Source organism: Crassostrea angulata, chromosome 8 (genome assembly GCF_025612915.1).
Source record: "Crassostrea angulata isolate pt1a10 chromosome 8, ASM2561291v2, whole genome shotgun sequence".
NCBI classification, from domain to species: Eukaryota; Metazoa; Mollusca; class Bivalvia; order Ostreida; family Ostreidae; genus Magallana; species Magallana angulata.
In genome coordinates this window covers 1,444,685-1,467,680 of record NC_069118.1, presented here as the reverse complement: position 1 = coordinate 1,467,680, position 22,996 = coordinate 1,444,685, and the positions used below count along the sequence as shown (strand labels likewise).

Here is a 22,996-nt window from a genome sequence, read left to right as displayed (position 1 = left end):
ACCTCTGTAATGAAGCTATATAATAGAAATCTGTCACTTGAGGTCGAAACTGGAAGCGAATCAAATTTTTTGAAAAAATGAATTTTTTGATCAAACAAAAAACGTATACATATTTTGTAGAGCTTTTTAAGCTGAGTCTAATGCTGAAAACCGTTTAAAATTCGGAGGATGCATTACAGAGATATCGGGGTTTAAAAACTGATTTTCTCGGAAATTTTGATGCCGCGTTCTTGGTTTCAAAAATAGTGCAAAATTCACACTGAAAGTAACTTCTACTGTGACAATTCGTACTGATCATAAAACTTTATAAAAAAAACATAAAATTATATGCATATTGTATAGTGTGCAAAGATAAATACAAAACTTCAATTCGTTTTAAAATCGGATACTGCATTGCGGAGTTATCGGGGTTTAAATATTGATTTTTCCGGAAATGTTGATTCCTCGTTATTGGTTTAAAAAATAGTGCAAAATTCACACTAAAAGTAACTCCTGCTGAAAAGATTTCGTACAGGTCATAAAACCGAACTCCTTTTTTATATAGTTAATCAGAGTGTTTATTGAAACAATTTCGTTAATTCGGTCGATAATTACGTTGTTAGTTTTTATTAGTCTGATTAGTTTTAATCGAAATAATTATCGTACGATTCACCATGTCAACTCGCCATGTTTTGACTGCGAACAACAGCTGATAGCGGTGTGTCAGAAGAATGGCCTGCAAGACGGCGATAGTGGAAATTTCAGCTCAACTAACGTATGACAGATTATAAAGGTATGTTTCAATACAGGATATGTCGTATTGACTTTTTCTTTTCAAAGTGTTTGTGCACTTTTCAATCTAATCCGACATTCCTCTGACTCTAACCTTCGCTTTTGACGTGCGTAACAATATAAAAGCGGGCATTTGAGTCAGAGAAATCTCGGGATATTATCTGTCCAATGTATTTTCACGTGTATGTTTTGCACACTACTCGTTTGAATTTCTATTTATTATTATGTATATGTATGTCTTATTTTGTATTGAACAACACACCACACACTGTAAAACAGTGCAATTAAAAGGGGTGGGGGTCCAAAGGCACACAAGAGTAGAATGTTGTAATTAGAGTGCATGTTTGCATGATGATAACTTTACCCTAAATATTTGAAAATAGCAGATCTTTACCATATCGCCTCCACTTAATTAATGAATTAAAGAACTCAGACAGGCTTGTGCTTAATTAAATAAATATATTTGACATGGTAAATATTCAGTCTAATTAAAATTAGAACTTTTGTCTGGCTCGCCGTTATATATGATTATCGCCTGTGAAAGATCATGTAAATCAGAGTGCAAGATGAAAAGAACTTTAAGTTCAGATTTTAGGTTAATGTTCCCTGATATCTATAAAACATTCTTCTCAAGATTTGATTATTTCACAGAACATTGTAAATTCTTTGAGATTAGTTTATCTTTTATATATATTGAATTTTATTGATTCATTTTAGGTAAACTTTACATGCAGAACACATCTACATGGTAAACAGTTTTTACAGTAAGACAAATGTATGTAATAATTTTTACTACATGTGCCTCAGATCTCTCTCTCTCTCTCTCTCTCTCTCTCTCTCTCTCTCTCTCTCTCTCTCTCTCTCTCTCTCTCTCTCATGCTTTTAATCTTGGCAAAGCATCACAGAGCAACATCATTTTGTGCATATCTCTATCTAGGAAAAGAAATCAACAATGCTTTAAATTTCAAAATGAGCATGTATTATCGTACAATCCCTCATTTTTTCATTGTGCAACTAAAATTTAGTAAAAATAAAAACGCTAAATTTATTTGCAAAAAAAAATCCAGTAGAATTCATTTTTAAAAAATGGTATAGCAGAAAATTATACTTTGAGGCTGTTTGGATAAAATACTGTAAGTCATTTTAATTCCACCGTGTTAAATTTTCATGATTTTTACTAAAGTATCAATTGCGATGGTTTTAATTTCACGCTGCTTAAAAATTCAATTGATCAGAATAGAAGCATTTAAATTTCATAATATTTGGTTAAAGTGTTCAAACTAATGCTTCTTAGGAAAATCAAAAAATAGGGGGATGGTATACATGTAAGGGTATTTCTAAGTGATGTGATGCTTTTGTCATGATAATATCATGTATATGTATGTAGTTTTGAATAAGGTTTCTTATTTAGGGAGGTTGAACAACAGTTGACCTCTAAAAGATTAGGTAAAGATGCTTTATTTATGGAGAGCCCTATAAATCTGTGTTAAATGGGAGAAAGTGGAAATGCTGGGTTCACTTAAATTGCCATATTTTTCTTAATCCTTAATGGATTTGGCAAAATGAGGTATACTTTTTCTCAGAATAGCATAAGCTTTGTAAGTTTAAGACAAGATGACTTTTCAGAGAATGTTAGTGTAAGTTTCAAGACTACATGGTATTTTCAGATTTCTCATTTAACTGTAATTTTGAGTGGATTTTTACCAAAAGTAGTCTATTTTGGGAAAATGGATGATTTTGTTGGTTATACATTGTATATGTCATTACATGATTTATTAGCTATAATATACAAGGGAAGTAAATGCCTTTTAAATGTGTAGAATGACCACCACTAGAGTAAATTGGCTTAGAAAGTAGGTATTTCCTATCCTTATGACAATTAAAAGGCTTAAGTTAATTACCGAGATAAGAATTAATACTGCACAGTAAAAGAGTTTTGATCAATTGAATTATTTAAATTATAAATTTGCAGCAATTTTGCTGTCTGATTTCATGAAATAACATTAAGCAACCTGACTTATATAACTTAGTTTTTTTAAAACAGCATATTTTTCTTTCAAATAAAATTCACATGTAGACAAATGCAGTTATCAAAGTATACAATATGTCAAAAAACTCAAGTTTTTCCTCCTTCCTATCCAAAAGTGATATTTTAGATATATTTACAGAATTCAAAAAGCCATGGCCCCCCTCTTTCCAATTGTCTCCATTACCATTACATGTTGGATATGTAAATGTACATTTGACCTTGAAATAACATCTGCTATGATAATTACTCTCGAAATGATCAAGAAGCAACAAATGTTTACCCTTTTATTGTATATATGCATCAAAAATGTAGGAAAACATGTAAAATTTGAACATTTATCATGGAATTCTCATCTGTCCCCAGGTACCAGGTTGTGTTTGAATTTCATTTTAATTAAGAGCAGACATCACACTGGTAGGTCTTACTATTTTAGCAAGGTTAAAAGGAGACTAGAAACAAGAATAAATAAAATATTCACTAAATATGATTATAAGCTTACTGTTTCATGAAAACAAGAAATCACATGTATGGCGGCATGTCTTTTTGTGAAAAAAAATGTTACATTACATCCATTTACGAAGAAAATATCAATTTTCAATATCAGTGATGGTTGTTTTTAAATATGTGTGAGAAATGACTTAAGGGAATTGCCACAAGTTTCATAATATTAAGGTTAAAGTGTTCAAACTAATGCTTCTTAGGAAAATCAAAAAATAGGGGGAGGGTATACATGTAAGGGTATTTCTAAGTGATGTGATGCTTTTGTCATGATAATATCATGTATATGTATGTAGTTTTGAATAAGGTTTCTTATTTAGGGAGGTTAAAAATAGTTGACCTCTATAAGATGATGTAAAGATGCTTTATTTATGGAGAGCCCTATGAATCTGTGTTAAATAGAGGAAAGTGGAAATGCTGGGTTCACTTAAATTGCCATATTTTTCTTAATCCTTAATGGAATTGGCAAAATGAGGTATACTTTTTCTCAGAATAGCATAAGCTTTGTAAGTTTAAGACAAGATGACTTTTCAGAGAATGTTAGTGTAAGTTAAAGGTAGCAAGGGACAGTTTCGGATAAAGTACCCGTCAATATTTTTGTAAAATTGAGAGTTGCTGTACTTAAAGGCTTATGAGTGTAGCTAAAATTCATGAAATGGTTTTTAATGATTATCATTACTTAGAGGGATGTCTCTTGTTGAAATTGATATTCAATATGTAGGCCCCATATGTTAGGTACATGAGATTCAGAAATAAAATGTGAAACCTGCGGCTAATATGACTGTTGTGTTGACTTAAGACAGTGAACATGCAAGTTACAGACGGGAGGGTAAATAACACGAAAAGTAGGTGGATGGGGCATTATAAACTATACACCGGTAAGTTTCTGACATGTGATGGTGCAACATGCACATGGTACGGAAGGTCAACCCTTTGCAGGGAATTGGCTGGGGGGGGGGGTCTAAAAAGCTGAAAAATCATGAAAAATTAGCAAAATATGGAAGGGTCAAAAACTCATAAAAACCAGTATGTAGAAAATTTTACAGGTTTTGACTAGTAATTTTCTTCAGAAATTGGTGTTTGGCCTTATAAAAAGTGAATTAAAGGTATTTGTGCTGAATGGGAACTGAGGAAATTCTAGTTACAGGGTTCCGAAGACACACGTCCCCAGGCTACAATGAAACGTATCACAAAAACTGTCCTGTGCCATCTAATGTCTTGTATCGGGATATGTCATACTAATTACATTTCATGGTCAGTGTATTTTTTTTCAGAAATACTATGCATATGTTAATGTAAACACAGCTGTTATTAGTACCGGTACATGTATTAACACAGCTTATTGATTTTTTTAATTTCAGCTATTGGTGGCCACATGGTTTTTACCTGTTGATTCTTTTCAGCTCTTGAGGTTAACCTGTCATCTCTACCCACATGCATATTCCTTAATGTGTTCTACAGACTATTTACCAGTAAAAATTAAATCGGATAATTCATGAACAGTTACTGTAATGGAACTTTAAGAAAGCATCATGCCTTGTTGTGGTTTGTGTTTGATAAGAAATTATAACAAACAAAATTATGGCTGTTTAAAGTAATTTACAATTGTTAGCTGTGAAAATTTGTTTTTCAATAAAAGTATGCAATTATGTTTCTTTTATTTTGTTTTTAGCTCACCTGACTGACCTGAGCCAAAGGCTCAAGTGAGCTTTTCTGATCACAATTTGTCGTTGTTGTAAACTTTTCATATTTTCATCTTCTTTTCAAGAACCAATGGGCAGATTTCAACCAAATTTGGCACTAAGCACCACCACTAGGTGAAGGGGATTCAAGTTTGTTCAAATGAAGGGCCACGCCCTCTTTAAAGGGGAGATAATTGAGAATTATTGAAAATTTGATGGTATTTTTCAAAAATCTTCTTCTCAAAAACTATTCGGCCTGAAAAGCTTTAACTTGTGTGGAGGCATCCTCAGGTAGTGTAGATTCAAGTTTGTTCAAATCATGTTCCCGGGGGTAGGGAGGGGCCATAAGAGGGGGATCAAGTTTTACATAGGAATATATAGAGAAAATCTTTGAAAATCTTCTTCTCAAAAACTATTAGGCCAGAAAAGCACAAATTAAAGTGGAAGCATCCTCAGGTAGTGTAGATTCAAGTTTGTTAAAATCATAGTCCTATGTGGTATTTGGGTCACAATGGGGGAATTGATTTTTACATAGGAATATATAGAGAAAATCTTTAAAAATCTTTTTCTCAGAAATTAATAAGCCAGGAAAGCTGAAACTTATGTGGAAGCATCCTCAGGTATTGTAGATACAAAGTTGTGAAAATCATGACCCCGGGGATAGGTTTGGGCCACAATGGGTGGGGGGGGGGGGGGTGGTCAAAGTTTAACATTGGAATATATAGAGTAAATATTTAAAAATCTTCTTCTCAGAAACTAATCAGCCAGATGATTATTTATAATTGTTAAGACTTTGGCCCCAGGACAGTTCTTTGGCCTCACAAGAAGGTTCAGAGTTTGATGTAGGTTTATATCCCATGTATAAACTATTGTTAAGGAACTTTTTTTGAGAACTGCAATACTCAACATGCGGTATAACTATAAAATCAATATAAAATCATCCTTTTAGAAAAGGAACTAATGATTATAAACAAGAATATTTAGGGTGGGGGGGGGGGGGAATGGGTTTTATTTATACAGGATCTACATGTATTAATGTACATTGTCCAGGTAGTTTGCATTGTGACTCCATTAAGCTGATTTTATCATACCTATTGTTCCTCAGGTGAGCGATGTGGCCAATTTGCCTCTTGTTTTAGTTTTTCATTGTTTTTCAATATTAAAAATTAAACATATGTAACCTACGGTAATTTTCATGATGAGTACAAAACTTAAATCCGTTTTTAAATCGGACGATGCATAACAGATATCGGGGTTTAAAAATTGATTTTTCAGAAATTTTGATTCTGCGTTTTTGGTTTCAAAAATAGCGTTAAGTTCAAACTCGTACCAAAAATAATTCGAAGTTTGTTAAGAACTTTGACACCTTCGGAATTATTTTTTTGTTAAGTCGTTCTTAGAATCGTTAAGGATTTTGTTTATTCGTACATAGTATCATTCGTATTTATTTTTATCTTTTACTTTAAGTTCCTCGTTATTGATTTAAACACTCTGCTTCTTGCAGGAACATCAAGCTTTACTCTTGACATTAACGGAAGACCCACTCGTTGCTTTGCAACGAGCTTTGCTCTAGTTCTTTTTCTTTTACTAAAACCGGTTTAAATTAGAGACAGAAGCTATTTCGAATTTAATCAATTGTCATAAATTAATGTTTCAATGATATCTAACATTGTTGACAGATCTAGGCAGAAAACTGTAGCAAAATGTGATTTTTACGGATTTTTTCGTCAGGGTCTACTTGGTTTAAAGCTTATAGCGTGAAAAGTAATCCGTCAACATGATTTATTTTTACAAATCTTTTTTCTAAGATGTCAATCTATAGAATACACACCATGAATTTAAGTTTGAGTCCATAAAATAGTAAAAAAATTACCAAACGCGATACTAGCATTGCATTTTTTGTATTCCCTTTTGATACATCAGGTCCATAAAGCGTACTTAATTACAAAAACTTGCGCAAAATTATTGATGAGATATGGCTTAAATAAATATTTATACTCTATTTTGTATGTTCAGTTCTAATTTTCCCAAAATTGGTAATTATTTTTAGGAAAAACGAACGTCTGCCAAATTTCATAATTGTCAATAATTTTCGCAAGGGGGTACACCCGTCTGAGAGGTGATAACAAACAAACTAGCATGTAAACATACATATTTTTTTTTGTATATGTATTGCTAGAATGTATATTTATCATTTGAAGCTAAGCTTTTAATGATTGAGCCCATTTAGTGCCGAGTATAGGACTACCTTAAAGCAAAGAGACCACTTACCTCTATTGTACATGTACTTGTGTGAGAGAGAAGTATACTTGTGTGTGTAGTTTATGATGACTTGATTTACAAATTAAATTTAATGTTGATATGTAATGAATAAAAAAAAAATAAATTATATTAAAAAAACCCAACTGAACATCAAGGTAAGAACATGCACCTATTGCTTAAATATGGACAATTTTGTCAATTTGTACACTGCAGAGTCAAAGTCAAAATTCCTTTAATATGGTTGTTCAATTCTTTTTGCATATGCCAATATTTGGTTAACCAATATAATGGCTCCTTCACCAGAGGATGGGGCTTTAAAATTTTCCTACAAACAAACCTGATAACAAAAATGGAAAAAAAAGACTCACTGACACCACAGCTGGGTTGTTGATGATGTTAAGGTGATGAGGCTGAGGGTGGGGGGAGTCGAGTTCTGTCCCGACACACATCTCGTACAAAATGTGACCTAGAAATATCAAAAGTAAATCTTACATGCAGGTACAGGTATATATAGGTACCGGTACACACCTTATACTTTAATATGCATTAGAAATTGCCATAGCTTTACAGGTACCACATCTCTACAAAATGTAACCTACAAAGTGTTATAGGTAAATCAAAAGAAAAAGTATATAAGTACACACACGACTTAGAAAACCTCAGAGGCAATTACAGATACCAAATCTTATACAATTTCTGACCAATATATAAGGTACCGCATCTTATTCAATATGTAACCTAGAAAATGTCACAGGTAAATCAAAGGTAACAGACCTTGTAAAATATGTAACCTAGATATCATCATAATTAATTACAAGTATATCTACTGGTTTTTTGAAATTCTTATAAAAAAATTATAGGTATCACATCTCAAAAGCCATTACAGTAAAACACATTTATAAGGAGTGCCAGGGACCGGCAAATTTACTTTGTTTTTTAAAAGTGTAATTCAATATATCTGTCAAGTTTACAACGTGTCACTTCATTGTAGCGTTTATTCATTGTAAGTATGTTTGCTATAACCATGTTTTACTGTAATTCATTCTGGCACCTTACCAAACGAGAGGACATCAATAGCCTCCGGTTGATCCTTTAACTTTCTCCTGGCCATCGCCAAGAGCTTGGATTTCAAACCAATAAATGTATTCTCATAACCTGCGATTCTAAAGAAAGAAAAACAAATTCAGAAAAACATAATAATAGATACCAGTATCTTTCCAAAGAGAGGAATACAACAAGACAAGATGATAAGTTTTCTATAAGTGAATTGTCTTACTGGCACACTCCATTGTTAACCATGATATTCCCTGTGTGCAGGTGTCCATGGGGAGGAAACTCTTTCTGTTCCATAAACAGGAGACCCTGCAATATATTATACATGTAACATGAAGTTTCTATATGAAAGTAACATCGAAAACTGTAAAAGTAATTATTAAAATTTATTATGCATAGTACATGTAATATAACATACAATATATGCCAATGGTAATAAGACATTTATCACAGATTATAAAGATAACTTGTGATGTCATGCTTTTATACTAACTCATAATTTGTAAAGGTAACATTTTGAGGAAAATTTGCAATGATGAATTGCAAATTGACAATGGTAATATGATGAGGATTAAAAAAGTAATAAATGTAAGTCATATTTAAGGTCGAACATCCTAAAATGTTTCATGGATTATAAAATTAACATATCCTGCAATGTTTTTGTTAATTAAGTAGACGTATCAAACAGTGTAATGGTAACAATTAATTCAATGTAACATATTCTGAATTGTATAAGTAACAATGGCAAATAGTCATTTATTCTTAAGGTAACAACATTAATCGTAAAAGTTACAATGTCACTTGTTGCAAAGCTAATGCTTTAAGTACTGTAAAGAATAATGTTTGGACTTTCACTTTCACATTGAATTTTACAAATTATATACATGTACAATGACAGAGGATATAGAAATAGAAAGGGAGAGAAGTAGTTACCTGTAGAATTTGTTTTCCGTACCGAGCCACTTGCTCCAATCTTAGACCTCTCCCTTTGACTCTATATTTTTCGACCCATGGTGTACCATAGTTTGTCTGAAAACATCACAGGAACATTATTACAGTGTGTCTTATTGCCATGTGACAAAGTAGGCAGGCTCACAAACATTGATCAACACACTGTACATGACAGCAGCTACTTTCTTTCGCGTGCAAGAACTTTTCATGAGGTTCGTGAAACCCTTGTCGTCACGAATATTCCTCAAATGTCATTAGTATTATATTTTTTTCAGATAATCAACATTTAAATCACGAAAATTAATCGCTGTGGACAAATAAGTTGGGTGATCTGCTTCAGAGAAAAAAAATACCGACTAATCGTCGGAAAAATACGGTACTGTGTATAGATAAGAGAGTCACCTGATATATAACGTCTTTGAGCGACCCCTTTGGACAGAGGGGCTGAATGATGACCACAAAGTTCTGATCTAGAACATAGTCAAACTCAGTCATGGCGAACATGTACGGATGCTACAACAGAAAGTAATGGGATCAATAACAGACGGTACACAAGAACTTAATTCTGTGATTCCAATGTTTTGGATCAAATTGTAGCAATATGAAATCGCAAATCCTAAACTTTTATTGAATTTCATTTACCTGTCAGAAAAATAAAAGCAAGATCTCTAAATCCATTACATAATAGTGCTTTTCAGGATATTATGTGGATATCAAAGCCTCACATTTAATTAGAATCTACAGCATATATGTTGCAGTATTTTCAATGCTGAATACATTTGTCTGTAAGAGACAGAGACTGGTGCTATACACCTACCTTCAGGAGTTGGAACAGACTGTTTAGCATCTTCCTGGTTCTAGTGTCCAGATCCAGCAGACACTTATCAGGGCGGGGGAGTGTAGTCAGCAGGTGCTCCGATCTGTTCTGATCACTGACCTTGAACCACTGCTTCTCTGACCTACTTCCTGTCAAGGTCAGAAAAACTGATTATAATACGATCAATTATCCAAGGAAGAGAGATTGATTCAAGGGATAGAGTTGCACAATGTTCTAGCAATATTGATCATACTATCAATAATCCAATACTATGTCAATGTGATCAAGTTACCTAGCTGAGGGAGCTGCTTCAATCTGTTGAACTGGGGGTGAGACCTCAGGTAGTACTGGGCATTCATCCAGGTCGCTTCTACAGAGAAGATTAAAATCAACGTCAAACAAAAAGGACAGTGTTTGATATTCCATGTTTTGTACTATCTACAATCAAGGCATACAATGATACACATTGGTGACATAGCAGTAAGCACTTCAAATATCAGTAAATACATGTACATGTACAGCGTAGTGTCACCTTACAATCCTGCAGAAGTAGATACCATTAATAGAACATGAACTTCTAATGTACCCTGTACTTTTTCGTTACCTCACAATTTTTATTTTCACTTCATATTTTATGTTACCTGTCCTGCCTTTTGATTCACTTTGTTCTTTTATTGCCAGTCAGTAACTCCTATAGGATACTTTCCCTGTTGTCCTGATTTTTTACCCCAACCTGTATTTCTCTGATAAACATTTTATTAACTCACCCTTTACTTTCTCTGTCGACACAATTTCTTACAAACCCTTTAATACTTTCATTGTTATTTATCACCCTGTATTTTTCTGTTATTTTTAACCATGATTGTAACTCACCCTATAGTATACTTTCCCTATCACAATTTCTGACTCACCCTGTACCGGTTTTTTCCCTATTACCAGGCTATAACACTTTTTGACTCACCCTGTTCTTTCTCTGCAGCCTGTTTCTGGTTGCTGTACATTCGGTCATATAGAGCCACATCCTGAGTGTTCAGTGGTTGGTAAAGGTACCGCTCTCTGCCGAACAGAAAAACACAACAGTAATGTAGATATGCTATACTCTGTCCCGAGTTTTTGCTTCCACCACTTTTTGCTTGATATTTCAATAATAGTAAATACCTTTGTGCTCAAACTACGTTCATCCACTAATATGAAAAATGTCCAGATTATCTGTTTTGAAACGCCCCCTCTACCGCTTCAGGTTTCAATACACATCCAAAAATTGAAAGTCTACGGAGATTTTGCATTGCATCAGCCATTAATAAACCCGGATGATAATGTTAAAAAATTGCGCGATGTATTCTGAGTGTATTCCGAATGGAGAAAAGATGTAAACATTTCCCATTATAAATCTCCGAAAGAAAATTGTTTTCGTTCCTGTGAAATTCTATGATTGAAAAGGGATAATTGTTCAATGAAGATACCTTGGATATATTCCCTTTCATCGATTTCAATTGTATTTCTTTCACAGGTATGTGTATTTTTATTAAAAATCGTCAAAAATTGATGGAAGCAATAACTTGGGACAGACTATAGCTTTCCTGTGTTTTCTACATGTAATGTTACAGTGACACTGAGTAATATCTACAATTACCTGTTTCTCCTACATAACCACCAGATCAGGAGGGCGATCAGACACAACACAAACAAGCCGACTAGAATTGGGATCTGGAGTTATCATATGAAAAGAAATTTTATGTGTGTTATAGATCAAAATTTCATCAAATGAATGGGAAATTTCATGTGTAATGTAAATTCATCCCTTTATAAACTGCATCCTCTAAACGTTAGCGGTCCTGAGTCCACTCGTGGTCAGTCACGGCCATGTCACGGACTCAGGGCCCCTGAAGTTGTGAGAATGTGCATTACGCGGGGGTGTTAAGGAAGCATATGGAATCTGAGTTACATGTAATTCCGTGAAATCACAAATCTTAGTTATTATGTACATATTCAAATATATAAGCAACGAAACATAGACCAAAAACAAATAAAAAATACTGAAGACAATTTTTGCCAGAAATTAGTTTGTATTACGTAGATTTTCACATTGATGACGTCATGACTAAAAGTTGAATGTCGTGTGAATTTGATCGGAAAGCATTAACATATTCAAAATATAACTAATCTAAGAACTCTAATAAAGTATTGTGGTGTGATTTATTGAGAATTGAACATAAGAATACTGGGGGAGATGTTAGTTTTATCAATCATTCGCTAAAAGGTATGTAAATTTGCTTTTATTTCTCGGCCAGGCTTTCCTCTGTCGTTGTTTACGATATAAAAATCCGACTAGAACAACACTACCCCGTGTATATTGAACTTGAAATTTTATACGTATCGTTAGTTTGATCTATGCTTAAATTGAAAAGTGCTGCTAGAATCCCATGTTGTGTGTTGTTTTAATGCAATTTGCCGTTTTCCGTGCAAACTTTATAAAAGTTGGGAAGGTTTTACGAGAACCGGATGAATAACTTTTTAAAAAGGAAAAACATAGGATTCTAGCAGCGGTTTTGATTAAACTGAGATGTTTTGCCTTCACTTGGTATGTTTATTTTATTTTGGAAACCGCGGGGTAGTGTTGTTCATCTCATTTTATGTTAAGGAATATACGTAAGCTATTTATAGTTGTCACGTGATAATGCACCAATGTGGCAGTTATGTACTACCCGATTTTATTGCACTGACATCTATTTTAAAGGATAATACTAAGTTTTTGATCTTTTTCAAAATAATTATTTAAATTCACGATTTTGAATACAACAGTCAAAATAAGACGGCATATTGCCCATATGCTTCCTTAACACCCCCGCGTACACTGTTATAAAAAAAAAATAATTTACATACATACATGTACATTGTATGTACTGTGTACATTACTGTTAATTTTCAAGTTACAAAGCTAGGTTACACTTCATACTCAACGCATGTTATAAATATCTATAAACGGAATATTTCTTACATAAATATGGTCCTCCAAATACTGAAAGAAATCTGACATATTAAATTACATGGCCTTCTTGTCGTCTGTACGTTCAAATCACATGATTCTAGAAGGCCAAAATTTGAATACCGAACCCGAAAAAAGAAAACATTCAAGTTATCATTGATTAATCATGATGGAACAAGGAAATGAAATTATCGAATAATTTTATTTCATTTATTTAAAATAAGTTAAACTACGTCAAAATAAATCAAAAGTGTACGCATTACGATAAACAATCGGGTTCGGAAAACATGTAAGTTTTGTCTGTATTCGCTGCGTTCCTGTTTGTATCCTAGGAAAACATCATGGCCGCTATGGATGGGCAACAAGCTATGCGAGAAAATGAATTTTCTCCTGTAGTAGAGGGAAATCTTGTTCACACTGGCGGAGAAACACATGTTCTAAACTTCGACACAAATGTTTTATCTTTAGATAATGTTCGAGTCCCTACGGAAATGACGGACGGTGCCGAAAATGAAATTGTCGAGTCTGAAGATGAAGAAGATGAAGATATTGAGGTAAGACCTTTACTGTCTTGGACAGTCAGTGATACTCATAGTTTTAATATGTTTCTGAAAATATATCACGCTGAAACTGTTGGAGCATGCAAAACATAAAACGTTAGTCTTGTCCCAGGCCAGGTTACTATTTCCATCCAACTTTGTATAACTTTTTGTTGATTTTCAGAAATCTTGACAAGCAAAAAAAACCACAACCTATTTCCCCAAATCATGAAAATCCTAATCTGTTGGGGGGGTGGGGGGGGGGGGTGTGTTATACATATAGTTCCATAAAAAAAATTCTTACCCACCAAACTTTTTTCCATCTTATCAAGGTAATTTTCGGAACAATTATCTTTCCTGCGAGAAAAAGTTGGGGGGAGGGGGGGGGGGGGCTGAACCCTCTATGATGCTATGTGCCCAATGTTAGGTCTAACTTTGCAAACTTTACTTATCGAAATATTAGGCAGAAAGTGGTGAAAGCATATAATCTTCGAACAGAGTAAAGATACAAACCTACAACAGACCTTCCCTGTCAGTGATGTTTTTTTTATCATTTTTTTGTAAGAGACCTTCTTCTTCTACATTGGTACTTGTAAAAGGTCTCTGACCCATCACACATGTTGTGGTTTGACATCAGACAAAAAGTGTATACTCTTGTGACCTCACACATCCTGAAGTCTGAATCAGAAATTGTTATAAGTTTACAAAAAAAATATATATATAAAACTTGAGAACTGAGATAATGTGTTTATAATAATTGATCATTGCTTACAGCTTTCTCCTGGCGGAATTCTGGATGAGGAAACCATTGGAAGAAATTTATCAAATCTAGGAAGATCAGCAGATGGTTCACAACAAGTCTTCCTTCATGTCCAAATTGCGGTGGGTAACTAGAAATTGTTAATTGGTTTCAGTATCATGTAATATAAAATGTGTTTCACTGTTTCAAATTTTTATTATCTTAGTATCTTAGACTGCTTCTTCTTGTAAATCCATGAATAATCATATCTAAATTGTAGCACACTTAAATCAATGTCATTAGGATAAAATCATTTTAGTACATGCATAAACTTATTTCTTTTATCTCTTTTCTGTGTTTTAATTTATTTTTTGCAATTATTCATTGTTATTGAAAATACCTAAATACATGGAGGAATTAATAATTGACATTGTATGGATCCTCTTTACATCAATATGAATTTTTTTACTAAAATTATTGTTTACTAATTTATTGTATTATTTGTTATAGGGTTTCAGCCTAAAAGATATTACAGCATTATCAAACTTTGTACATCTGCAGAAAGTTGAATTACCATACAATGAACTGACAGGTAATTATCTGACTGCTCATGATCTTTTTAGAGATGAATTAGATCAAACACCTGGACTTAATCATGGAAAAATATAAGTTTTAATGTCATATGTTTTTTAAATGTGTTTTTTTTCTTCAGATTTATCTCCCCTTAGTTCCTTACAATACATGCTTATTCTGGATGTGTCTCACAACAAGCTAACAAAGCTTCTGGATTTTACACCGCCCAAGAATCTAAAGGAGGCCAACTTTGGTTACAATGAGATAGAGGAGATGGCGGATCTGTCTGCCTATCATTATCTCACTGTCCTTAATCTGGACCGTATCCTTTACACACTGAATACACTCTATAAAATAACTATGAGTTATATGATAAGTTATTTTTAAATCCTTGTTTATGTTAAACATGTATCAGGGAAAAGAGATCTTGGCTGTAAAATACAGGTAAATTAGATTACATTTGTCCTTAATCACATCTTCTAGACAATAAAATTTCCAAGATCACTGGCCTGGAGAAATGCACTCGTCTTCAGGATCTCAGTCTGGCACACAACAAAGTCGAGAGGATACACGGCCTGGAGAATCTGCCGTTACAGAGCCTCAACTTGGTTGGTTGGATTGTATATACAAAAGATTAGAAAAATCATACAATTATACTATGTGTATCAAATGATTCAGGATGAAAGCTTTGTTTATTGGTTAATAAATTTTGTGATATTTACTGCATTATAATTCTCCCCACAGTGTCACAATCACATCAAAAAGATAGAAAACTTGGAAACACTTCGTTTGTTGAGGGTAAGTAACATTTTAGTCAGGAATAAGCATTGCATGCCTTAATACCTATAGAGCAGCTTTTAGATTCAACAGATTTCTTTGAAAGTTATTAAGATATGTTGTTCTTTTTATTTCAGAGTATAAACCTGGCAGGTAATAACATTCGGAGCTTGGCCGGCCTGGAGGATCATCCTCTGCTGGAGAATGTGGACCTGGAAGACAATGAGGTAGGTCAATGGAGCTTTATATCAATCTTAATTACAGGTAGATTGTTTAGATAGGTCAATGGAGCTTTATGACAATCACAATTACAAGTAGATTCTTTTAACGGATTCTACAGTTGTTGAAACTCCAAAATTTAACATACTGTGAAATCATGAGAACTCATGGTGGATCAAGTTTATTAAATTTTGGGTCCCCTTAACATTCACAATAAATTATGAAGCACGGTTTAGATTTATTCATCAAACAAGTAAAAGTACAAATTATTTCTTCATGAACCTTTGATGAGCCACAAAATTTGCCCCAAGGAATCTAAATGATTCTGTAATACACGTATATCATTTCGAAGAAGACATCTGATTAAGACTTCCATTGTCCTTTCAGGTGATTGACATTTCTGAGATGAAATACATCAAGGAGTCGCAGATGCTGCGTCAGGTGAATCTGTTACGGAACCCTATACAGGAGCTTCCCGACTACCGCTTGTCCATTCTGTTCCGCATGCCCAGTCTCACGGAGCTGGACAGACACAGAGTGGAGGTCGAAGAGAAGGTCAGTTAAAGGTCAACTGTATTTCATTGTAATTTTGAAGAAAATAGTTCATAATAGGCCAGATTAACAATTAAGGATTTTCTATGTTGGTATACTTCATGACTATTTCTTAGAAGTGGGGCTAATTCGCACTGATTTTCATATAGAAATTTGTATTTTTTATCTGCAAGTAAAAAAGCCAAAGTAAGAGTTCAAAAGGGAGAAACTCCATGCTGTAGCAGCTGAAGGGAGTTTTATCTGCATGGATCACAGTTATCACAGGTTTCCGTTAAATAAAGCTCTAGAGATCTGTTTGTTTTCATTTCCAGGTGGCAGCAGTAAATATGTTTAACCCTCCGGCAGAAATCGTTGCGGCCCGAGATCACATCATGCATGTAGTTTACTCCTTTCTTCAGCCCAGTCGAATATTGGATAAGTAAGTAAATATAGTAATGTAGTACAATATGGCCCCTTTGTAAATCATCAACAGTTCATCTATGACCAAATTATTTGTACATTACTACCTGACATAATATGGTAATGCGTACATTGGCTCAGAACAGCATACTGTAGATCATTCTGAGAAAAGGAAAGATTATCACATCTATACAAATACTGCATACAGGGAAATATTCGCCCCCATTTTATTTTTGCCCATTTCACCCTCGTTGTCAGCAGGCGAATTTAAGACTGGGCGAATTCAAATGTTTCAATTAAATCTCTTCTCTTTTAACACAGCTGTATCTGGGCAATTTCAAAAGGGAGCAAAAATGTTTGCAAGTGTACAAGGGCGAAAAACACACTAGGCAAAAACAACCCTGTCTAAAATATATTTGATACTTTCAAATCAGATTCAGTGTACAATGTTTTTTTTCAGCACACTGCCCAGTATGGAGACTCCCTACCCGATGCTAGTGTTGGTTGGTCCCCAGGGGTCAGGGAAAAAGGACCTGGCTTTAAAATTAGTGGAGGAATTCTCGGATTACTTTGGCTATTGGTTAGTAAATTATTGCTTGATGTTTAAGAGACAACTGTCGAATTTAATTTTAACATCATGCATGCTTTTCTGGGCTAAAATAAACAACCTATTTCAGAAAAATTTTCCCCCTGGCCAAGTTGATCATCTAGTTTGTTTGCAATAAAAATGAATTTATAACTTGTTGAATCATTATTTAAATACGGTAACTTGCCAAGCCTTTTAAATTTTGATGTTGTGTAGTTACATTTTGGTAATTAAACATATAAATCAAGAAATGTAGAGACAACTTCAATGAAGTAAATTAAGTGTTTCATGTATTGCCTGTGTTGTTGTACAATGAGCTGTTATTTTGAGTATTTTGTCTGTGCTGTTGTACAGTGTAACACACACCACGAGGAAACCCCACAAAGAAGAGACCCCGGGCAGGGACTACCACTTTGTAGATCTGGAGAAATTTGAGTTTGACATCAGATGGGTATGTACATAGAGTAAGTTAGACTATACATTCTGTGTCTGTCTTTTTGTCCTGATTTTTACAAGACAAGCATTTTTTTAAATTTTAGAAAACTTTGCAAACTGTCAAATTGAATTTTAAACTATTGTACATTTTTGCATCATGGAAACTTTTGTTATGTTGCTGATGTAATGTATGCTATTACTGGTATCAAATTTCATGTTCGTACTTACCCGGTATCCAAGATCATCACCTTGCCACCATATTAAAAGAAAATATACCAATAAACTATGAATTTACTTGTATACTGTGTAACTATGAATGTGTTAGCTGTTTACACTCTGATGAAGACCCTGGTTGTGTTGTGTTACACTTGTATAGTGTGTAACTATGAATGTGTTTGCTGTTTACACTCTGATGAAGACCATGGTTGTGTTACACAGGGACAGTTCATACAGACCCACCAGTACCACGGTCACTGGTACGGACTACAGATGCAGTCCATAGAGGACATCGCCCGGGAGGGGCTGGCCTGTGTGGTCCACATGGAACTGGAGGTAAGGGATATACTTTATACTGGGTTTCTCTGGACCTGTGTAATCATCATCCTTCTACAGTTGTACATGGTTTCCCCTGTCTTAAATTTGCCCAGATACAAATAACTCTGTCTCATTACAATTCACCCAGTCTTAAATTTGGCTGCTGAACACTAGGGCAAAGGGGCAAAAATAAAACAGGAGCAAATATTATGAAATAAGTAAATCATGGTTGCAGCAAACATCCTCATAACAAATTCATGTTTACACCAGAGTCAGTTTTATTCTCAGTACTTTAAAACTGTATTAAGAATTGAGGGGATTTATTAAAAAGATTATAAGTTCTTGCTACAGTATAACATTTTGTTATTTTCAAATCAATATAGCAGAATATTGAGGTTTAATTTGATAAATTTCATTCCCAGGGAGTTCTGACGCTGAAGAATACATATTTTGAGCCTCGGTATGTACTTATCATGCCACTCAGTCCCGAGTGTCACGAGAAGCGTCTCAGGGAGCGAGCCCTGTACACAGAGTCCCAGATCGAGGACAATCTCGAGCGAGCCGAGATGTACCAGGACTACAACAGAGACCATCCCGGCTTCTTTGACATGATGATCAACAGTGGTAAGTCACGGCTCAAGATCTTCTGACTGGTACAGTTAGTGATGCTATATACAGTCTTTAAAAAACTTTAAAACTTGCTGGCCAAAAGGACCAGTAAAATTCAAAATTTAGATTATCTGACCGCTTCAGCAGTAGATGCATAGGCAAAGTGCTTCAAAATCTTTCCTATCTAAATAATTTCCATCACAAAAATTGGTACAAAGAAAACTACTAGACATGGTGTTAAAATTTTTTTCTTGCATATAAAGAATGATATTATGTATCTTATATCAGATGACATTGAGGAGTCCTATAAACATTTGAGGCGCCTGGTCATGGATTACCTCGGCATCAGTATTCCCTCGTTTGAGTCGGAGGCCGGTGACATCATGGAAACTAAGGATACAGAGAACGCCCCCACAGGGACACAGCTGGGCACACGGACCTGGTCACGCCCGAGTATCCCTGACAGCATGTCACAACAGTACACCCGCGGGAAGACCACACAGTCCCCCAGCCTGTCGGGGAGGGGCATTCTGGTAAGTAAAGAAAACCATCCACTCAGGAAAGGGTATACTTGTAAGTCAAGAAAACTATTCAATCAGAAAGGGGCATACTTTAAAACAAGAAAACTGCCCAGTCAGGGAGGGGTATACTGGTTAGATTAGAAAACCATCCAATCCTCAAGGCCCTCTATGAGGGGGATACTGGTAAGTCCATGAATAAGTGTTGGAGGAGGGGTATACCAAGTGCAGTCTCTGGGAAGAAATTTGATAAGTGGGGAAATGACAAATTATTATTAAAGGCATTGAGCAATTTCCTATTCTTTTTTACTTTTCATTTTCAGCATAAACAGTTAATTCTGTTTTATTAAAGTGTGTTTATATAAAGCTTTGTGTTTTGTAGGAGGCAATGTCACTGAAGCGTCGACACAGTGCAGCGAAGGCATCTGTCGCCGGCTACATCCCTCCGCTGTTTGAACAGATCACATCACAGTAAGTCAACACCTTGATTGTTAAATACAGCTCTATCCAATGTTACCTGTTTTAAATAATTCCCTATTTAGATATAAAAATCATTTTAAGATGTTCTTAGATCTTTGTTTAACTAATATGTTTCTAAATTATGTCAGAGATATTGAATACTCAATTTCTACAATACTGTAAACGTACTACATTTGGCTGTGTATTCTATTTAGCGCTTTTAGCAGAATGTGGCCTCCACTAAATCAAGTACAGCACTAAATGCCATGCACTTATGTATAAGAATAGTCACATTCAGGAATACGCTAATTTAAATCCATGCCACCTTGTTCACAAACTAATTAAATTCCACTTAATATCGTACACGCCAATTATAATACGTTTACAGTACAAGGTTGATGCATCTTAGAGTCTACCATAAATATTTTCTTAACTGAACTTCATTTAATGCTTTTATCTCTCAAAAGGAATTTTTTTATTTCTTAAAACATTTATTTGACCCAAATATCCCAATTACTTGGTTTAGTAAAGTGTATCTCCTATTTATTGGTTTTAAATCTTAGTTATCACATATCATGATAAAGATATCACATTTTACAATCAAGATGTCATTTTCAAGATCAAGAAATCACATTTAATGATCCAAGAGATAATTTACAAGGATCAAGATATCATATTTTGTAATAGAGATCATCATTGTATCCCATTTGATGATAAAATTTATACTTCTTATGATCATATTTTGCGATCGAAATATCACATTGTATGACAAAGACAACATAAACTATAATCAATACATCACACTTCTTAATCAAGATATAACATTTTATTATAAAGATATATCACATTTTATTACATATAGGCTTTAAGATATCACATTTTATTACATATAGGCTTTAAGATCTCACATTTTATTACATATAGGCTTTAAGATCTCACATTTTATTACATATAGGCTTTAAGATCTCACATTTTATTACATATAGGCTTTAAGATCTCACATTTTATTACATATAGGCTTTAAGATCTCACATTTTATTACATATAGGCTTTAAGATCTCACATTTTATTACATATAGGCTTTAAGATCTCACATTTTATTACATATAGGCTTTAAGATCTCACATTTTATTACATATAGGCTTTAAGATATCACATTTTATTACATATATGCTTTAAGATATCACATTACTAAGTAACTGACTGAACCTCATTGTACAGATATCCAAAGACGGCGCCTCAGACAGTAGACAACCAGGTGGGTCTCGACGTTGTGACAATCACAGAGGACATGAACCGCTCCCAGTCCGCCCCGGTCAACAACAAGCCCCCACAGTCTGACGAGGATACCTCTTCTGATGATGAATCAGATTCCAGCCTCTCCATGTCCTCCGCCAGGAAATTCGCTCGCTCTCCGGACGGATCGGTTCACAACGGCAAAGACCCCCACCTCCCCACAGAGACGATGAACCCCATGGAACTGTCCAATCCCCGCCCTCCTTCCGTGCCGCGCCCCACTTCTCAAGGTCAAGGTCGGCCGGGGTCAGACAGACACAAGGTGCTGCCACCTATCAACCAGAAGGGAGCCTACATGCCTGAACTTTAGCAGTGTTAGGTTGACATCTACATTCCTGAACAGTAGCAGTCGTAATAGATTGTCTGTCACTCAGAGGTTTAATGTACAACTCTGTTGGGGTGATAATATGAAGCAAAATTTGTCATTTTTGTTACTTACGATGACTGTGATAATTTTTATGCTGTCCTAATTTTGTGGATTTTGCTACATGTACAGGTATTTATTATTACCATGTGAAAATCGTTTTGTACAGCCAATGTTTGAATTCATTTTGTATATTTACATGCATTGTATATATCCTCTATTGAAAATGTAAAAATAAATATTTAAAGAAAATACAATGTATAATTTACTCAGAAATATATGAAGAAATACAATCATTATGTTAAGCTATAATCACATCAAACATCCAATGGAAAAAATATTCAATTAGTCGTAAAAGTAATACAAATGGTGGCATATCTCTGCCCCTTGTATGCAAGCTATTTTACTATCAAATATTATCCACATGCAACTATCTTGCATGTCAACATATTTATCTTGCCTGTCAACGTATTTGATAGTACATGTAAAATAACTTGCACACAAGGGGCAGAGATATGCCACCATAAATACAGCAAGACTTTTACAATTTTTGCAAATAGTATTTTGTCAAATGAGAAAAAAGATAATTTCATTACAAACTTTTATATTATGTAAGCATTTAAGATTATCGATAAATATCCCAATGTACTTTCATCTTAGGTAACCTGTATCTTGAATTTTTAACTTTAGGTTGAAAATTAGTAAAGGAAAGTCTTTTTCTGCAGTTCTCACTACCTGCAAATATGGTATTTTACAATTTACTAGCTACTTTTCCCAGCATTTAAAAAAACAGACTCGTAGAACGACCTAGTCAGCACAAACAACCTTCTGCTAGGTCGAATGCTGACTGATATTTTGTATACGTATTGTGAGGCCATTATTAATTAGATATGGTCAGAAATTAGTCCTGACTTTTACCCCATTTCATTTGTAACCAGTAACAAGGCACTGTTTTTTAGTGACAAAAGTAACATAACCTATAACAGAACTGATTCTTTTCTTTCGGCCGGATGGTTTAATTTCATCCAGTAACAATGGTTACAACTAAATTCTATTGGTGACAAAAGGTAACAGGTGATGAGCCCCTTTTTCTGTTTAACAGAGTGTCTTATTGTATTTGGTTACAATGGTTATAGCTATATTCTCTTGGTGACATAGGGTAACGGTGGTGACAGTCATTTTCATGATTTACAGGGGGTCTTCTTTTAATTTGGTTACATTGGTAACATTGGTCACCAATGGTTACCCTAACCCTAATCCTAACTCCTAACCTTAAACTTACCCTAAACTAACCCTAATCCCTAACCCTAATCCTAACCCTAACCCAAACCTTAATCTATTTTGTTAC

The 22,996-nt window shown here is 34.4% G+C and overlaps 2 protein-coding genes and 1 long non-coding RNA gene across 3 annotated transcripts in view; 2 read left to right on the top strand and 1 right to left on the bottom strand.

Annotated features, from left to right (window-relative positions):
* Positions 1-13,191, bottom strand: part of LOC128158409 (slowpoke-binding protein-like) — a 48,757-nt gene extending 35,566 nt beyond the window's left edge. Inside the window, exons 1-10 of the mRNA XM_052821209.1 lie at positions 13,062-13,191; positions 11,697-11,770; positions 11,025-11,119; positions 10,356-10,433; positions 10,064-10,212; positions 9,649-9,759; positions 9,229-9,324; positions 8,519-8,604; positions 8,299-8,405; positions 7,611-7,708 (exon numbers count right to left, since the gene is read on the bottom strand). Coding sequence (XP_052677169.1) covers positions 7,611-7,708; positions 8,299-8,405; positions 8,519-8,604; positions 9,229-9,324; positions 9,649-9,759; positions 10,064-10,212; positions 10,356-10,433; positions 11,025-11,119; positions 11,697-11,770; positions 13,062-13,100 — 933 coding nt within the window. The 5' untranslated portion in view covers positions 13,101-13,191. The remainder of the gene's footprint in view (positions 1-7,610; positions 7,709-8,298; positions 8,406-8,518; positions 8,605-9,228; positions 9,325-9,648; positions 9,760-10,063; positions 10,213-10,355; positions 10,434-11,024; positions 11,120-11,696; positions 11,771-13,061) is intronic.
* On the top strand, positions 362-4,947 carry LOC128158410 (uncharacterized). Its single transcript, XR_008239980.1, has 2 exons — positions 362-772; positions 4,660-4,947. It is a non-coding gene; the product is annotated as an uncharacterized LOC128158410 (long non-coding RNA).
* Positions 13,192-13,364: 173 nt separating the features above from the next.
* On the top strand, positions 13,365-21,929 carry LOC128158407 (leucine-rich repeat and guanylate kinase domain-containing protein-like). Its single transcript, XM_052821206.1, has 16 exons — positions 13,365-13,603; positions 14,363-14,470; positions 14,838-14,919; positions 15,040-15,222; positions 15,384-15,508; positions 15,645-15,698; positions 15,815-15,904; positions 16,284-16,451; positions 16,760-16,866; positions 17,308-17,427; positions 17,788-17,884; positions 18,307-18,420; positions 18,825-19,026; positions 19,300-19,544; positions 19,912-20,000; positions 21,210-21,929. The coding sequence occupies exons 1-16, from the start codon at positions 13,391-13,393 to the stop codon at positions 21,592-21,594; spliced, it is 2,382 nt and encodes a 793-aa protein (XP_052677166.1). The 5' UTR covers positions 13,365-13,390; the 3' UTR covers positions 21,595-21,929.
* The last annotated feature ends 1,067 nt before the right edge of the window (positions 21,930-22,996 follow it).